This window comes from Gavia stellata, chromosome 29 (genome assembly GCF_030936135.1).
Source record: "Gavia stellata isolate bGavSte3 chromosome 29, bGavSte3.hap2, whole genome shotgun sequence".
NCBI classification, from domain to species: domain Eukaryota; kingdom Metazoa; phylum Chordata; class Aves; order Gaviiformes; family Gaviidae; genus Gavia; species Gavia stellata.
This window is the reverse complement of record NC_082622.1, coordinates 2,514,678-2,530,950: the sequence shown is the minus strand read 5'-3', so window position 1 is coordinate 2,530,950 and position 16,273 is coordinate 2,514,678. Positions and strand designations below refer to the sequence as shown.

Below are 16,273 nucleotides of genomic sequence, written 5' to 3'. Positions count from 1 at the left end.
AGAGAAGGATGATCACTGACGACGCTTTGGCGAGGGTCAGAACCCCACTAACAATACTCTGCTGCTGCCTTTCAAGAGCTTTTAGAGACTCTTTCAAACTTCATTACCCCACCACGTGGTAAGATACGGCTTATGCGGCCGGCCCGCAGTCATGCTGGTGCTAACCGCAAGTCAAGAACCAAGGACATGGGATTCAGCCGTTCCAAACCAAACACAAGCATGTCCTCCCTGACTTCCATGAGGAGAACGCGGCCTCCAGGATCACAGAAAAGCAGCAGCCTTCCTATCCTCTGAAGGCAGAGAAGAATCCCTTAGCGACCAGTCTCGACAAGAACATGAGACAACCTGCTGGCAGGAACGCTGGTCTTGACGTTTCACCTCTCCAATATCTTTCCCGAGAGGTTGCACGGCTGCTCCTCCCTCACCCAGCCAGAAGGAGCAAAAGTAAAGAGAAGGTTGATGAACTGAAGTTTTACCTGCAGCCAGCTCAGAAGCAGCACGAGCTTTATACAGCAAGACACACACACATACATATTTGCATGCACCCTTCACGTACAGGTAAAGGAGGCTTCCGCTATGCTCCTTGCTTTATTACTCTGATGAAAGTAACAGGAAGAAAAGAAATGCAGGAATCCTAGCCCAAGAGTTGGTAAATTCGACTGGAATTTGCAGTTTCAGGAGCTAGGGAACAACACTTTACCAGTTAATGTCAGCCCTGCTGTTACAGTGCCTACCTGCTGTGCATTGGTTGCAAGCGTCTGGATCTGCCCCTGGACTACCTGGGTGCCTGACACAGGTTGGGCTAAGCGGATATACTGCAGCTGGCCAGCATTCAACTGAACCTGGAGACAAGCGGAGGGGGCAGGGAAAGAAAATTAAACAGGTAACTGTGTAACCTGAAACACACAAACTTGCCTTCTTGTTTCCACAACAGAAGCCAGAGTAATAGATGACACTGGGAAGCTTCAGGTGATTAACAGTTTAGATGAGTAACTACCACAGACCCTGCCAAAGCAAGAACGAAGTCCACAGAACTCCTGTGGGTTCTTGAAGTAAAACCCCGAGGAAGCACAACATTACTTCTTTCTCTAGAACGGGAGTGGTCAGTTAGTAGCTCAAGCATATTAATTGCTGTATTTCAGAGAGCTTTGAGAACGCTTATTTTTCTTTTTGGTTTCGAGAATCGAGTTACTACTTTGATGTATCATTTCACACAAAGACAACTGTTATGAGCTAGCCACACATGATGACACTCCTATTATATCCTGCCAAAAAATACTAAGAATACATGGGAAATTTTCACATAAATAAGGGCAGCAGAGATGACAAAACCCAAGGATATATTTGGAAGCTTTTAATGCAACTCCCTGCCAATATGTGTCAACCCCCACCTGTCAAAGGCCGATACTTTCTGTGTCAATACTTCATGTATAACATTCAAACGCAAATTTATTTCCTACAACCCTGATCTTGCAAGGTTAGATGCTTGGGGGTGTGGGACATGAAGACAATGCCATCATCGTAACCTGTGATAAAAACAGCTAATACTGCTAATACACATCTGAGAAACAATAAAAAGGTCACAGTATGATTGATACTACCATTGAATTTTTCAATTTGTGTTATTATAACATTAGAACATTTAGATTCGCAGTCTTAAAGTTAATGATATACAAAAAATGTTTTGAGTTTTCTTGTTTTTAAAAAGGGGAAAGAAGGGCATACAAAATACTTTAAAAACTGCTCACTGACAAAGGTTCAAGTGCCTAGAACATGGTCTTGGCATTTACACAAACGCTGCTGACTTCACCAGCTGTGTCTAAAAGCTCCAGTATTATTTCAAGAGCAAATAAACTCCGCATGAGCATAAACATTTCGATAAAGAATTTGTTTCTGCACTGAGATCTGCCAGCAGATCATGTTTTCCACACTGAGGGCTTCCTGCTTAGATTTTAACTACACTACTAACTGAATGGGTGAAAGCGATTTAGAAAGAGTGTTCTTCCAGAAATGAGAGTAAGCTCCAAAGAACCTGCCCAATGAGGTCTACCTAAGACACAGATTAAATTTAACACAAAATTAATGTGGACAAACAAGTGATTACTATTTAATCGATGTATACACTTCCTTCCAGTTTTTCTCAGCTTATAAAAACAATGGAAGTCACCTTTTCACAGGCAACCTGTGGTCCTAGAGTAAATGGTAAATGGCAGTAGAGAAGTGTACACAGCATCAGGAGCACGTGGAAAACCAGCAGAGAACGTTAGTAAGATTCTCTCAACACTCCTGCAATTGCCAAAGGCACCACCAGTTTTATGAGAATGTTTCAAACTGTCATGTTTGTGTTATGAAAGATTCTTTGCTGAACCCTAACAGATACCAGAGAGAAAAGGAACTGTCAGAAGACAGCACTAACTATATCAAGAGAGAAAGGAAACTCAAGGGAAAAATAAGAAAAGCACAGCAGAAAGAGAGCAGAACGGACAGCAGCACTGAAGAGACCAAGGACCATAATTCTGTGAAACCAAACAAAAAGTGCTTTCCAGGTTAGGGCACTAAAAAGCTCTCGCAGCGAGTGCACGGCTCCACGTTGTATTTTATTTCACTTGCTGGAAGTGAGCAAGTGGAAAGATGCTTCCTTCAGCACAAACTGTGATTCTTCAACACACCATGATTAAGAAGAATCCTCTTAATTACAGTCAAAAACAGTATCTCTGCTAGACACAGAAGTGCAAATTGTGACTATTTCATTAAAACACTGCTCCTAAGTTGCTCTGTTTTGCAGTCTTACAATTGTTAGAGACCCAAGTGGTCGTAAAGACAAAAGATCCCGCACTCTGGCAACTCGGCAGTTTCTATCTCATGTCTGTGGCATAAGAAGCATCTGAGGACCAGTCACAGCTACCTGTTCTTAGATGCTCCCAGGTGAGAGGAAGGTAGAAGCACATGCCTGGCCAAAACCAGACACTAATTAAAAAGCCTCCAGTCTCACACTCGTAAAACACAGGACCAACTTGCAACGGATCCACCTATGTGGAGAACAGTACTTTCTGCAGAAGGTTATGGCCCCCTCACAGCTACTTTATAAAGAATTCTTTCTCCTAGCAGATCTCCAAGCCCCCTTCTTGTAGGGACATAAGCATTCACCGAAGACAACTAGAAAACAAGTCTAAACTGTTCTTTTATTGCTGAACCAGAGGAGGATGCTGCAACATTCCGTACTGTTGTAATGGATTCACTTAGGCTGGAGGTGGGGATCTCCTTCAAAAATGCTTTGAAGAACAAGTATCTTGGAGAGACTTTCATAAGGAAAAGAAGAGAAAAAGAAAAGAATGTAAAAGAAAGGTAGTGGAAAATGCAGAGGAGAAAAAAGGTTGCTTGTAGTAAAACACCGTATTTGGCAAACAATTCACTTCTTTCTGACCAATACTTTTAAGTCAAGCAGTAGGAAACAGTTGAAGACCTAAGAGATGAAAAGAATTTGGAAGTGAATTGGAAAAATCTGGCAACACCCACAATCTAAACCTTTTTCAAGATGCTATGTCAAAGCACGAACATTTGCCAGACGTACAGAGGGAACCTTAGGAAATCTTGAAAAGCAAAACTTGTGTGAAAGATCAGTTTTGCCACAGCTGTGGGTGCACTTAAAAACAGAAATCAAAGACAAAGTGCAATGCTTGTCTTGGTCACTTGGTCTGACCTTTGGGTTGCTGGTTAAGTACACAGAACTGGACAGATTTTTTTCTCCTTTAAGAGGTGTGAAATTTTCCAGATGGGAACCAAAAGACCCAGCTTTGTTGTGACTGTAAGCTACAGAGAGGGGGGGCGAAAAAGCGACATTTTTTTGACCCACATGTTTACCTAGGACACATGCCAGAACATTACTGCTGATGCTGGGTACTCAAAATCCCATTCTTAAGGCCGTAGCAGGTCTGTATTGATGTGAAAGTGAAGAGACATTTTCTGGTTCTGCAAAGCCGTTCCTCTAACCAGCTCAAAGTATTTTGTAGAAATATTTCTTATAACATAAAAGTTTATTAACAACTCACAGGTGGCACCTTTCCCACTCAGTCTGCCAGGTCATGACTTCAGATTGCAGAGGCAGAACCAAGTAAAGGCAAAAGAAGTTAATTATGCTTTATTGAATCCATGCTGTAGTAAAGGACTAAGGTTTATCCAGGAAATATTTTATTTATTGCTTCCTAATCATAACTATTTCACTCGGGGGAAAGTGTTGGGGGTGGGCAATGAGTCTACACTAGATGGGTTAGATTTATTTCCTCCTTCATGCCACACCTGGTTAGTTTTCCTCTCTAAGTGCAGGAAACACACCACTCAATCCAAACTTCCTCTTCCAGTTAAAAAAGCATACATATACAGTCTCATGCCAGAACACCAGCGGACACTTTGCTCACAAGACTGTTACACGTTTCTACTGGTAAAGTCTTACCGGTATTTGCTGGATTTCTCCTGTATTGGTGATGATCTGCTGCATGACTTGCATGGTCTGCCCAGTTCCACTCTGAGCCTGCTGGGTCTGTCCTTGTGGCTGCGCCTGCACTATCTGTACCTGCTGGCCTTCTCCAACCTGCATCGTCACAGGGGTGCTCTGCATTCAAAACAGGGGTAAGGACCAAGCAAGGACTCAACACAGGTGAAACAGCCACAAGATACAAAGGTTGTAATAGACAGGCTGCCTCCTAGACCCACTGTTACTTGTTGGTGCTTAAATCACCACGAAGGGAACCCAGGACCTAGATGACCCTTGTTACTAAGATATCTGAACCCCCGGTCATGACCAGAAAACACATTTCTATATTGTTATCGACCGTTCCGAGCAGTGAGAACAGGATACCGCAATGCATTACACACGGGCGAGTTCAGAGTTTCACTGGCTCCACTGAACTGCAAAGTCCCTGAACGCCGCTGATTGCTCACCTGCCCTTGCTGAGGCTGGGCGATGATGATCTGTCCTGGCTGGATAGTAGTTGTAGACGTGGTGGTCTGTTGTCCTTGCTGTTGCCCCTGAACCTGCACCGCAGCAGGCTGCTGAGCGAGCGTGAAATAATACTGTACAGGCTCAGCTGGGGTCACAGCCTGACGCACCTCTTCCTGTGGCACAGGTAAAAGACAGGTAAACAGGGAGGGAACAGATCAACATCCAAACACCCCAACAACAGCTGAAACATCCCCCCCATAAGCATGCTCCATGGGGAAGTATCTTTAATACCTCATTCATAACAGTTTAACTAAGTAAATCTGAAACGATAAATCAAAACGGGTTTCCTCATTTATTCAGCTATATGGAAATCAAAAATATTTCCAATACCCTACATATAATAACGTAGTCACCAATTTCATTATGAGAAGCAAATGAATAAAATTACCGTAGTTGAAAACCACGCAACTCCTCATCAGTAAATTCCATCATCACCTGTTATCTTAAAACAGAATGAATTGCAAATGCACCAGGAAGACTTACAAAGCCTCTTCTGTCAACAAAACCCTCTTCTTAGCCTACGTGCCCGAAACAAATCTCAATCTAGCTCTGATGTTAAACCCCTGGGAACAAAAGTCATGGACCTGATGTATACTGTCATGCCTTTATTTATTTATTTAAATCCAGCTTTTCCAGAATTATAACAATTTCATCGGGTACCATGGCTTGACAGCCTGATTCTGCTGGTAGCAGGAATATCTCAACAGTGTGAAGAAACAAAAGGCTCTGCTCTGGCTCACTGTCGGAAGCACAGGCTGTAATACTGCTGTCGTGTTTTACCTAAGCATGTCTTTAGGAGAGAAAAGCCCCTTATGATTAACAATATTTTAGGCAAAGAAGTAGATTTTCAGAGATTATGTTAAGTGGCAAGCCGTTAACACTCAAGAATCAAAATTCTTAAGCTTCCCAGAGGAGCAGTCGGATCTTGCACCTTACTGAAGATGCAGCTCACCAGATGTTCACTCCATGGCAGAAGGCGTAAACAATCCTCTCCCAGCCACCTCGAGTTCACAGCTGAGAGTGTAGGATGTTTACACGTGCTACAACATGGCAGACTCCCACTCACACAACTCTGCTTGACTCCCCTGCATTAAATGAGGCTTGCTCATGGATTACCTTCAGTGCATCCAACTGAACAGGAGAAGAAAAATTCACGTTAAGTAAGATCAATGTGTGTTTTCTAGATGGGCATCACGCTTGAGTAAGAGAGCCCTTTTGCTCAGATGCTAGGCTCTCAAAGGACAGCAACTAAAGAAAAGACTTACTATTGGGAGGTTTCTCAATAGCCTACCAGAAAATTATCCCCCAAAGATTAAGCTGTTCACAGTTGGTTGTAATCAAGAAGCGACTTCTAAGCCTGGCTCTTGGAGCAAACATTAGCACTGTCCCATGGTACTGCAAACCACTGCAAACAAATACTTAAAATACTTCCTACAGATGGTAGTTCACTGATTATTCCTACTCGCCTCATCAAATCCTTTGGGGGAGGGATTAATAATAAATTTAAAATAGATATTCAACAGGGCATGTCTTCACTTAACCATAAAACCAGACGCATAGAACAACTGCGGCTGTTTCTGTAAAGCCCAGTCCTTAGATACATTATTTCTAGAGCACTCCAATTCTCAATTTCTAGCTGAATCCTGAAACAATTAAGGCAACTGAGTACTTCTATAATTATCTATACCAGGTTAAGTTGCATTTGCTACAGGCAAAAATGGCTTTAAATCCAAATCTGCTTGAGCTAGGTTATATTATATCGCTTGCCATCTTTTATTTTCAAGCCATAGCTTTAGTTACCAGAGCAACATAACAGTCATGGTTTCATTCCCAGCTCTTCCACGTAACCAACACTAACTTGTCAAACAGTCTTTTCCCGTGGTAGAGATAAAATACAGATTGTACCCCCAGCCAAAATGTGCAGGCTGTCAGCCTACAGGCAGCCGCTTTTCAACACTGTTGAATCAAAGGAGTATTTTCCACTGCAAAGTCCTCACCTACGTTCTTATCGGGCAGCCATTTCTCCATTAAACTTCTCTTGCCATAAGAATTATTTCTAGTGATTCAGCAGTGTTCACAGGCAGCGGATGGACCAGCGAGAGACAGATCTCTAAAGCCTATTTCAAACCAAAAACTGACAGGGTTTCACTGCTGACGCTGTGCAATCTGAAAGACACAGCTCTGGGGTGGTGTATCATCAAGACACGTTAACCTATATGCATCTAACACACTATTAAAATCCTTCAGGCATTCATTTGATTATAGAACTTGAATGTTCTGTAATCAGAACGTTCTGATGTGAATCAAAAGACTCCAGCAAGGAAAAGATATGGGCGATGTTCTCCCTCCCAAACATGGAACATGACTAAAAATAGCACTACAAAGTAGAATAACCGAATGAGGCACCTAAAAGAACTGAATTTGCAATGCCAGAATTAACCTGTGTTACTTCAGGCTGCAGCCAACTCGTTTCAGCTTATCAAGCTGAACAAACTGAAAGGTGGGTTTTCCTTCCCCCAGTTAAGCAAAGCATCAAGAGTGGCTCTGCAGGCTGCTGCTTTGTCTTTTTATTTAATACTGAACTATAACGATCTTTGGATAAATCATCTCTGCTGCACTGCTGCAGGGATAAAGCAGGGAACTCAGTGAAGGAATGGAAGGAGCTGTGCCACGCTTCCACATGCGACGCTCACCGTGTGTACAGAATACAGAGTTCCCAGCACACCTGTAATGAAGCCTCAGGACGCTGCTAATTTTAACCACAGCTGACTGCAGCAGTAGGATGGACTCTCCTGCATATATTGTGACACATAAAGGTATTTTCCCCATTTACTAGAAAGTCATCCTGCTTCTGGAAATCTGAACGAGAGGTTAAAACTCAACTCAGGACATCATCAGAAAGGATGAAGCATATACTTCCTCCCTTTGGCCATCACTTTAGTAGCACCACGAGGACTTCAAGACAAAAAGTAAAATAGCAGCCTCCAAAATCCAGGTCCACAATGGCAGCGTTGGTCTCTACACTCAGAGCAGGCATCTTTACGCATGTTATCCAGATTTATATTGGAATACAAAAAAAAAAAAGTAAAAGAAAAACTTCCAAGTAAAACACTTGCCAGAAAGATGTTTTAAAGTATGCCAGCCTCTCCAGTAGCACTCACTAGTAGAAAAGCTATTTTAAAGACCACTTGGGATTTTTTCAAAGGCTAACACACTGCAAACCTTCAAAAGTACTAGAAAACCAGCTAAAGGAATTGCTATAAATTGTTACAAGCTACTGAAATTTACTGTTCAGAGAAGAAATTGTTCCAGCTGAGTTCTGGGCAATGATTCCAGGAGTTGCTGAACAAGGGGCAGCATAATCCAAACGGTGCTGTTCCCCAGAAGAGGAGTACGGATGGTAGCCCAGCCATTTTATCTCCCAGGCAACTTGTAGTGAAGAGAGATGAGCAATTACTGAACTGGTGAACTTTTAGCAGCAAAACACCAAGCTTTTAGGTTAAGGAGATAAATTAGTCTACCAGGAGCTGGATCTGTTTCTTTGTGCATTTGAAGCAGCAAGACTGAGCTTCAACCCCACCCCAGTGCATTTTCGGCACCTTCTCAAACACGGAGGGAAACAAGCTTCCATGTAAAACACAAGACTGTTAAGTTTCAAAGATCTTGCGCTCACATGACCGCAGCAGCCTGCTGCTGTAAACATCCGACTGAAAGCTCCTTCTAACACCTTACAGCTTCCAGTCAAGGATGTTTACAGTAGCAACGACTGCCCCAAAGGATGCGGGAGGTGGTACTTCTAAGCAAAGAAGCCTGTTTCGCCCTTTACAAGTCAAAGGATGCAGACTCAGCACACTATTTTAAAGTGAAATATTTAACATTGGCAACATTAGGTATCAGAGCTATTTAGTAATGTTTTTGCTACTTAAGTAAATCCCCAAGTCAGACTTCTGTACCTCTCCACTCAAGCTCGATTTCCATAAAATTAAGAACTGAGAACTACTGTAAATAAACATGCAAGACAGACAAGCACAAACCTCATGTTTAAATCTGATTCTGTATTGCTTTATCAACTTTCTGTCAACTAGAGACTGAAATCACACCAAGGAAAGCAGGACAGACAATAAGGCAATCATTTTTATGTCTCACCTGCCGCTTTGGAGGCTTCAATTCATCTCTTGGAACAATATCGATAAGAAAGTCAAATTGATCAAACTTTGTAATTGCCATGGCAATGTCATTCCTCTGTAACAACAAAAAGAGAAAACCATTCTTCAGCTTTAGTAGTCTGTTTTGTCACTGGATAAATAAAGTTAGAACTTTTTAATCGACTCAAGCGAGAGTGTCTTCTCCAGATCCTGAGTGGTCAAGCCAGGTGGTGAGAACTTCTGTTTCAGTAGCAACAACAATGTCTCGTGCTGAGTGAGGCCTCCAATAAGAAGGTGCTTATCAAACTTGGGCTTTTACAGTCATCTACTCACCCACCAGGCCTAATCAGGCTCTCCACAACAGTACTGCTGTAATTCACTACAGAGGGCTCATGACAACCACCGTAAAGCCTTTCAGCACATTAAAAAAAGGGGACTTCTAAAGAAATAAAATAATTTAAAAATCCCAAAGATATTTGAAAAGAAGCTTTGCAGAAAGACCAGGATGACTGCTCCATGTATTGGTAGCAACATATGCAGAATCTATGAGTTGGGGATGGGATTAAAAAAAAAAAAAAAAAAGAAAAAATAAAGTATCACAGGATCTTATTCAGGGCAGGGGAATCCCAAGAGATGTTGCAAGAACAAGCTTCAGCATGTGGAAGGGCAAAATGGTTAAAAGAAAGCATGAAGATTAAAACATATACTCAGCAAACTGGCCAAACACGTATCAGAAAAAGGATGTGCAAGAGCCAACGAGCTTCTATGAAAAACTGGCAAGGTAAGTATCTTCTCAAAACGGCTTATAACTTCACTTTTGTATCTTGCTTGAAAAAGAAATCTGAAGAATAGCATTAGGTCAAAGCATTAAAGACCTGAATAAACAGTTACCCAGCAATAAGTCATCACTTAAATGTATTTGCTTAAGATTTGAAACAACCCCCAAGATGAAAAAGCTGAATTTCTGAAAGAGAGAGAGAAAAGAAAATGTACTGTCATTTTAAAATTCTTGCAAGCCATCTTAAAAAGTAGGGCTAATTCAAGAAGCTATTAAAAGTCTCATTCTCATTAGCCAAAGATAAATTTGTAAAGCCTATATATGAATAAGATTTGAGACAAAGATGCCTACGCTGCCTAATGAGTAGGTAAAATTTAAAAGACTATCAGTCCCCTAATTTCAGGCTAGATGACATTTCTAAACCTTATACTGTCTTGGCATTTAATTGCCAAACAATGATCACATAGAAAGCATAAGAGAGACATTTCTTTTGTTCTGCAGGCAGCATATATTATAGAAGTATCTTCACCAGCAAGAAAACTTTTACTGAACAGATGTATCTCATATTTCATTCCCCATGCTGAGGATTGGGTTCAATCCCATTTCCTCAGGAATAGACTTCCATAACTCAAACCTCTCCACTTGAAATTTTCCTCCCAAATATTTGATAAGCAGAGACTGCATTTCTCCAGCTGCACCGCCCATGCGGAGAGCAGCTGTTACAGGATGGCAGCTGCTGTGGAAGGCAAAGCAGTCAGAAATAAAACCTGAGTCGATTCAAGGTCTTATACATTAGGATCAGGATTTAAGTATGATTCTGAAATAAACGGATCCATCCAAGCTTGAAGACTGTTAACAGGACCTGCCTGAGTCAGCACTTGTGCTTATGAACGTCTTGTTCATGGTATGTATATCAAATACATCTTTCCCACAGTAACTGCATTAAAACCTGGGTTAAGCAAGTAGCACTAGTCCAATTTAGTGGCGATTGAGTGGCTGGATGCCCAGGCAATAGGACAGCTTTGGATTGTCTCCTTGGCACTACAGCAATCTCTGCACCAGGGTACAGGAGAGCCAACATGGTCCTAAATATCACAATTGCACACCTCTGATCTGAGGGCCTGAACTGACAGGTATTATAGTTTCAAGTAGTTCTGGTCAACATGTAAGACTAAAAGTGAATGCCAATTTTTTTTTCCCCCCATAAAAAGACCCTGAAGAGTTACAGTTTACTCTTGAAACACTAAAAAATGAGTATTATTGAGGGCCTCTCAATCCAGAAGGACCAGTAATCTTTTCTGGAGGAGGGTATTTTTGTTTTCATCTCTACACGTTTGTCGACACAAACTAACCTCCACAAGCTTACATTAGACTACTAGTGAAAAACAGATCAGCCAGATCTTCAACAGCTACAGCTATCCTGAGTTGTCAGAGCAGGTCACAATTAGCTGACAGCTGCAGCTTTGTTTTTTGTTTTTTTGTTGTTGCTGTTTGGGTTTTTTGAAAACAAATTAAGAAAAAAGCATTTCAGTCGCACAGTTACACTGGGCACTGTGCTTTGTACTCAGGTTTGTAGCGATAAATACAGGTACTAAAGTTACTGTCAACAAAACATGCCTCATGTTATGGAAACAAAGAGTTGGAAACAGTTTATGAAGCAGCTGAAGGCCAGGTAGGAGCAGCTCCGTTACCTGCAGAGTCCTGCGCTTGTTATCTTCTGTGTGTATCCATGCTCGCAAAGTCAATTCTGTTATGAATATCTGGGCTGCCTTGGCGAACAACACAGGAGCTTCTGCACTAATCATCTGCAATTAAATTTATAATTCTTAATTTTTTAATATTTTTTTAAAAATTTTACCATTAGTACTCTAATACGGTAGAGCGGTAGTCAGAGTAACTTTATCACGTTAGTGGAATCCGAACGGTTGCATTGTTTAACAGTGAAGTTTGGGGAATTTCCACATCAGGCTATCTTTAGGTCTGACAGTCCAAAGACATACCAGCCTGAAGTTAAACGCAGTGTTTGGGCATCTAAAATTTGTCTTGAAAGTCTGTTTCTTCCATGACTAGTCAGATGTCAACTCCATATTGTGTTGGATTATGGTAGGCCGGTAAATGGCATCAGTGCACATTCACCGAGAGGGTGTCAACCAGCAGCTTCTCCTGGCAGCGCCTTGGCACGTGCATAAATGATTTGGAAACTGAAGAGGACAGGTTGAGGGCTCATTTTAAAGCCTGGCCTTACTTTATAGTTGTAACATTTATATAATTTGAAATGAATGCTGAAATTGCAAAGGTTTGGAGGCCTGGATAAAGACTGCCTCACCGAAGTCCTTCTCCTTCAAAAGTATCTAGCTATAGTTTTACTCAAATTAAGCAGTTTCATTATTAGCTGGCTTGGCATTAATGCTTACTAGTACAGCCTTCTCCTTGTTAAATAATGTTCCAGGAAGGCCAGAGACTTCCCTCCCGCCCTTAAATCTCATCTTCCCCTTCATCATCAAAAATTTGGCACTCGTTGGGTTCAGACACTGAGTGGGACCTCAGAGGCCTGGGTTCATTCCCTTTCCAGGCTGAATGAATAGCTCCCTTGTACAGGAAGACAACACACACCTTTTTCAGTATCTCATTTAAATGTTAAAGGTTGTCCTAACAGAAGGATGGCGTCACATTGAGGAAAAGAAGAAGAAAGTGCAAACCGTCCTCTTCTCTCTTAGGAGTTAAGTGTCTGACAGTTTTCCAACTTAAAAAACTGGGAGGAGTGGAGCAGCGCAGGAGTCAAACCCTGCAGGCGATTCCTTTCTCCTTCCTTTTACGTCAGTAACTTTTCATCAGTCAATTCATGTGTTATTGTCATCAGTCACACGTCAAGGATTCAGCTCAAATATGGGTATCAAACCCATGTTATCCACTTAAATTATTATTTTTTCCATAAAACTTGAAACAGCGTAGCACACATTTAAGTGATGCCACTCTTCATACTAAACACTCTATAGCTTTGTGAAAGGGAGACTTGAGAGAAACAAGGAAGAAACATGAGAAAACACAGCTAAGCACTAGAAAAAAACCAGAAAATACCCAGAATTATACAGTAGACTGGTATTTACTCCCAGAAAGCAAAACTGCAAAAGTCTTCAGCAAAGATCCCAAATGACTTTGCTTTCCCAGCTCAGTTTAATTATACGAGGCCAGCTAATACTGCATTCAAGGCAACTGTTAAAATGTGCTTTAAAAATAATAATAAATAACGATAACAAGTAATGAATTGCAAGGAATTATAGCTACACTATCCACCAAAAGGATCATAAATACTTAAGAAAAAACCCCATGAGTGTACCTTCACATCTTCATCTAGTTTCATTATCTTCTTAATACGAGCCAGAGGGAGTTCTTGAACTCTGAAGTCTTTCTGCAGAGAGATTCACATTTGAGAGACTCTTTACTGATACTTAACTGAAAACAAAGGTAAGATAAGAAATGTTAAAGCAAGTCTGTATTGTCTAGAACTAAAGTGGCTAAAATTAGATTTGTAAAAATAACTTATTTTCTTTGAGGTATGGAAGCTTCTCCTCAGGCTTGAGAACTCTCATCTGCTTTTCTGTATTTTATACTGATATAATTCTACTTAAATCATCTGTCAGACACTTCTATCTACTATTTCACCTCAAAGTTGAAGTCATTCTGCAGAACAGAATGTTTCTGATGTTACACATTTCTGTATCTATTTATATTTGAAGCAACTAATTCAATTAGCTGCCTCGGGACCCAGAAAGCATTGGAATTTACAAAAAGTCACAAGAGAAAATGAAGGCAAACAAAAGCTATGCAGGGCCACAGGATGAAATCTTCTTTGCTTTATTTATACTTCCCTGTTGCCCAATACCAATTTTGGTGTTAAAAACCTTGCAAGAATCTGGTTCAAAAAAAACTCTCCTATTCCTGTTTCTAGCTGGATTTCTCATTATTTTCCAGGAAAGAGAAACGCTGACTCAAAATGGTGTAATGATGGTTTAGGGGACAGAGTGAGCGCTGTCACTGTCCTGGCTCACCCTGCTCCGCTCAGCTGTTAGCAGGTACCCAACGGGAGCCGCAGCAGAGACACCACCAAGGCACCAGCTGCATGAGAGGAGGCACTAACGCGTCCCTTGGAGAGATCCTCTCTGCAGAGAGCTCTCAGGGTCAGGGAAAACTGCTGAGCTTCGCTACAAACAGCGCTCTCCCTTCTCTGAAGACAGAAAGAGGAATTAAAAAAAATTAAACAAATCCACACCGTGTTGCTACCAGGAGCCTCTTAAAAAGGGAGAGAGGCTGAGGCTACGCACCATTGCATCAGGAATGCAGAATCCCTAACCCACAAAGGGCTTCTTAAAAAAAAAAGTCTTCCCTTCTTAACAAAAATGTCATAGAAAATAAAAGGAAACTCATTTCTCTAGGGAAGAAAGCACTGCGAGACATGTTAGCGAAACAAAAGAGAGAAAAAAACCTGAAAAATGGCTGAAAATGCCATTTTCTATTGAAGCAAAATACGGAGGTTGTGCGTGGTCCAGCCAGCATGCCAGCGGGGGGGCATTTGATTTAACATGTATAGACATTTTTTACGTATATTTATAGGCATTATTTTATATGCATATATACTAAAAAAGCATTCTGTGCCCTCATTCTGGAAATGTGAATGAGGTGCTCCCTAGTAATATGCTGCAAAGCAGAGCTAATTTGGGGTGTGGGGGTGTCCTGGCAAGAAGTGACGAGGGCTGCTGCGTCCCGCTGGTGAAGGCGGTATTTTGGGCAATGGGAGAAGAGGGCAGCCAGGGCTGGGACCTGTGCTTGAACACACAATGTGCTCAGGGTGGCATTTGCAACCAGTAACCGCCACACAAACAAGTTAAGGGGTTGCTAGAGCATGGAAGAATATCCCAAGGGGTTTTTTGAGGGGGTGTGTGTGTGTGTTTGGGTTTTTCTCCTGTTTGTTTGTTTGGGTTTTGTTGTGTTGGTTTGTTTTTTTTTTAAAGCTCGTTCCTTTTTGAAGAGCCTCGTGAGCTTTGAGCAAGCCTCAAAGAAAGATGAGGACAAAATTTCTAATTTGTGAAACTCTTAACAGCCTTAAGTATTGCAACTTCTATGAACAGCAGAACTGCAAGTAGGCATGCACAGGTACAACACTATTAAAATCTTTAGAGAAGAGAGACAGTGGAAGAAATTAGAGAAAATTAAAGCTCCTTTATTCCTTTAAGGCAGACAGGCAAACATCACATAAATCAAAATTAATACGCAAGTACCACGGTGAAGGGAAGCATGAGCGCTACTGGCTACTACCCAGCAGAACAAACTTTAGACACCAATTCTTCATCTTTTCTTTTTTCCAAATTAGGTCTCAATGTTTTCACAGGCCTCTTCTAACTCATTGTGGAGCTGAAACGCAAGTTTCAGCCTAGTCCTGTTTCCTATTTGTCCAAGACTAGGCTGCAGTCTAGGGAGCTAGACTGGTTTGTTCTTCTAAAGCAGCTCCCTTGTTTTCACCCCCGCCGAATTCCAGCTACTGGTGGCACATGGCAAACACACAAAACCAGGCAGAGATAGCCCCGAAAAGCGGGAAACCAAAGCAGGCTTTCCATCAAACAGCTGCTCTGACCTCCGCTACGTGGTACATGCAGCTGAGCTTTAAGTTTACTTACGTCCACATCCATGGGAGTACTTTCAGTAAGATGCACAATAAATATCAGGATTTGATTATGCAGGGGACAACTGCACAGGAATGTTTTGCAATTATCCCTTTTCCTTTCCAACTCCCCTTCACTGTCCTCAGTTAAATTTTCAATGACTTACTAGCTTGCAATGCAATAAAGAGATTCATACGACAGTTAAAAATTAAGCTGCCCATACTTGATAAGCTGCAGAATAAACCCCTTTCATGTGGGGATGAAGACAAACTACAGCTCTTGAACACAAGAATTCACTGCACTGAAAGAGCAAAGTAATTAATTCTGGTTATGCATACAAATTTCTACATCTGTTTCTTTAATCAACTATCTGCACACAGGCTGAAAAAAGAAGCTTATCTTCAGACTACTGGATTGGGGTTTTCACTTTGAACAGCCCGTCTTCAATTGAAGTTCTTTTGTTTTCAGTTACATTAAAAGCACGGGAGTGTGCTTTCAGGACCACTGTATCACAGTAATCTATCAATCTCTCTTGAAAAGTCATTTTTGTTATATGCCCTTGTTCTCAGGCACATCTCTTTTGGCAATGGAAAAAAATAGAAGCTACTTACTCCAATTCTTATTCTCAGCCTATACAGGACTTTTTAAATCAAATATCTTTAAATTAATAAAGCATATGATAACAACAGACTTG

General features: G+C 41.4%; 1 protein-coding gene across 6 annotated transcripts in view; it reads right to left on the bottom strand.

The window, feature by feature from the left end:
• The window catches only part of NFYC (nuclear transcription factor Y subunit gamma), a 36,977-nt gene that overhangs the window by 1,123 nt on the left and 19,581 nt on the right, over positions 1-16,273 (bottom strand). For 5 of the 6 annotated variants that reach the window (XM_059830694.1, XM_059830696.1, XM_059830693.1 and 2 more), the window contains 6 exons: positions 13,260-13,331; positions 11,614-11,727; positions 9,146-9,241; positions 4,939-5,112; positions 4,451-4,609; positions 735-842 (listed from right to left, as the gene is read on the bottom strand). In XM_059830694.1, the coding sequence (XP_059686677.1) occupies positions 735-842; positions 4,451-4,609; positions 4,939-5,112; positions 9,146-9,241; positions 11,614-11,727; positions 13,260-13,331 (723 nt within the window). The remainder of the gene's footprint in view (positions 1-734; positions 843-4,450; positions 4,610-4,938; positions 5,113-9,145; positions 9,242-11,613; positions 11,728-13,259; positions 13,332-16,273) is intronic. The other variant, XM_059830699.1, reaches the window with a different exon arrangement.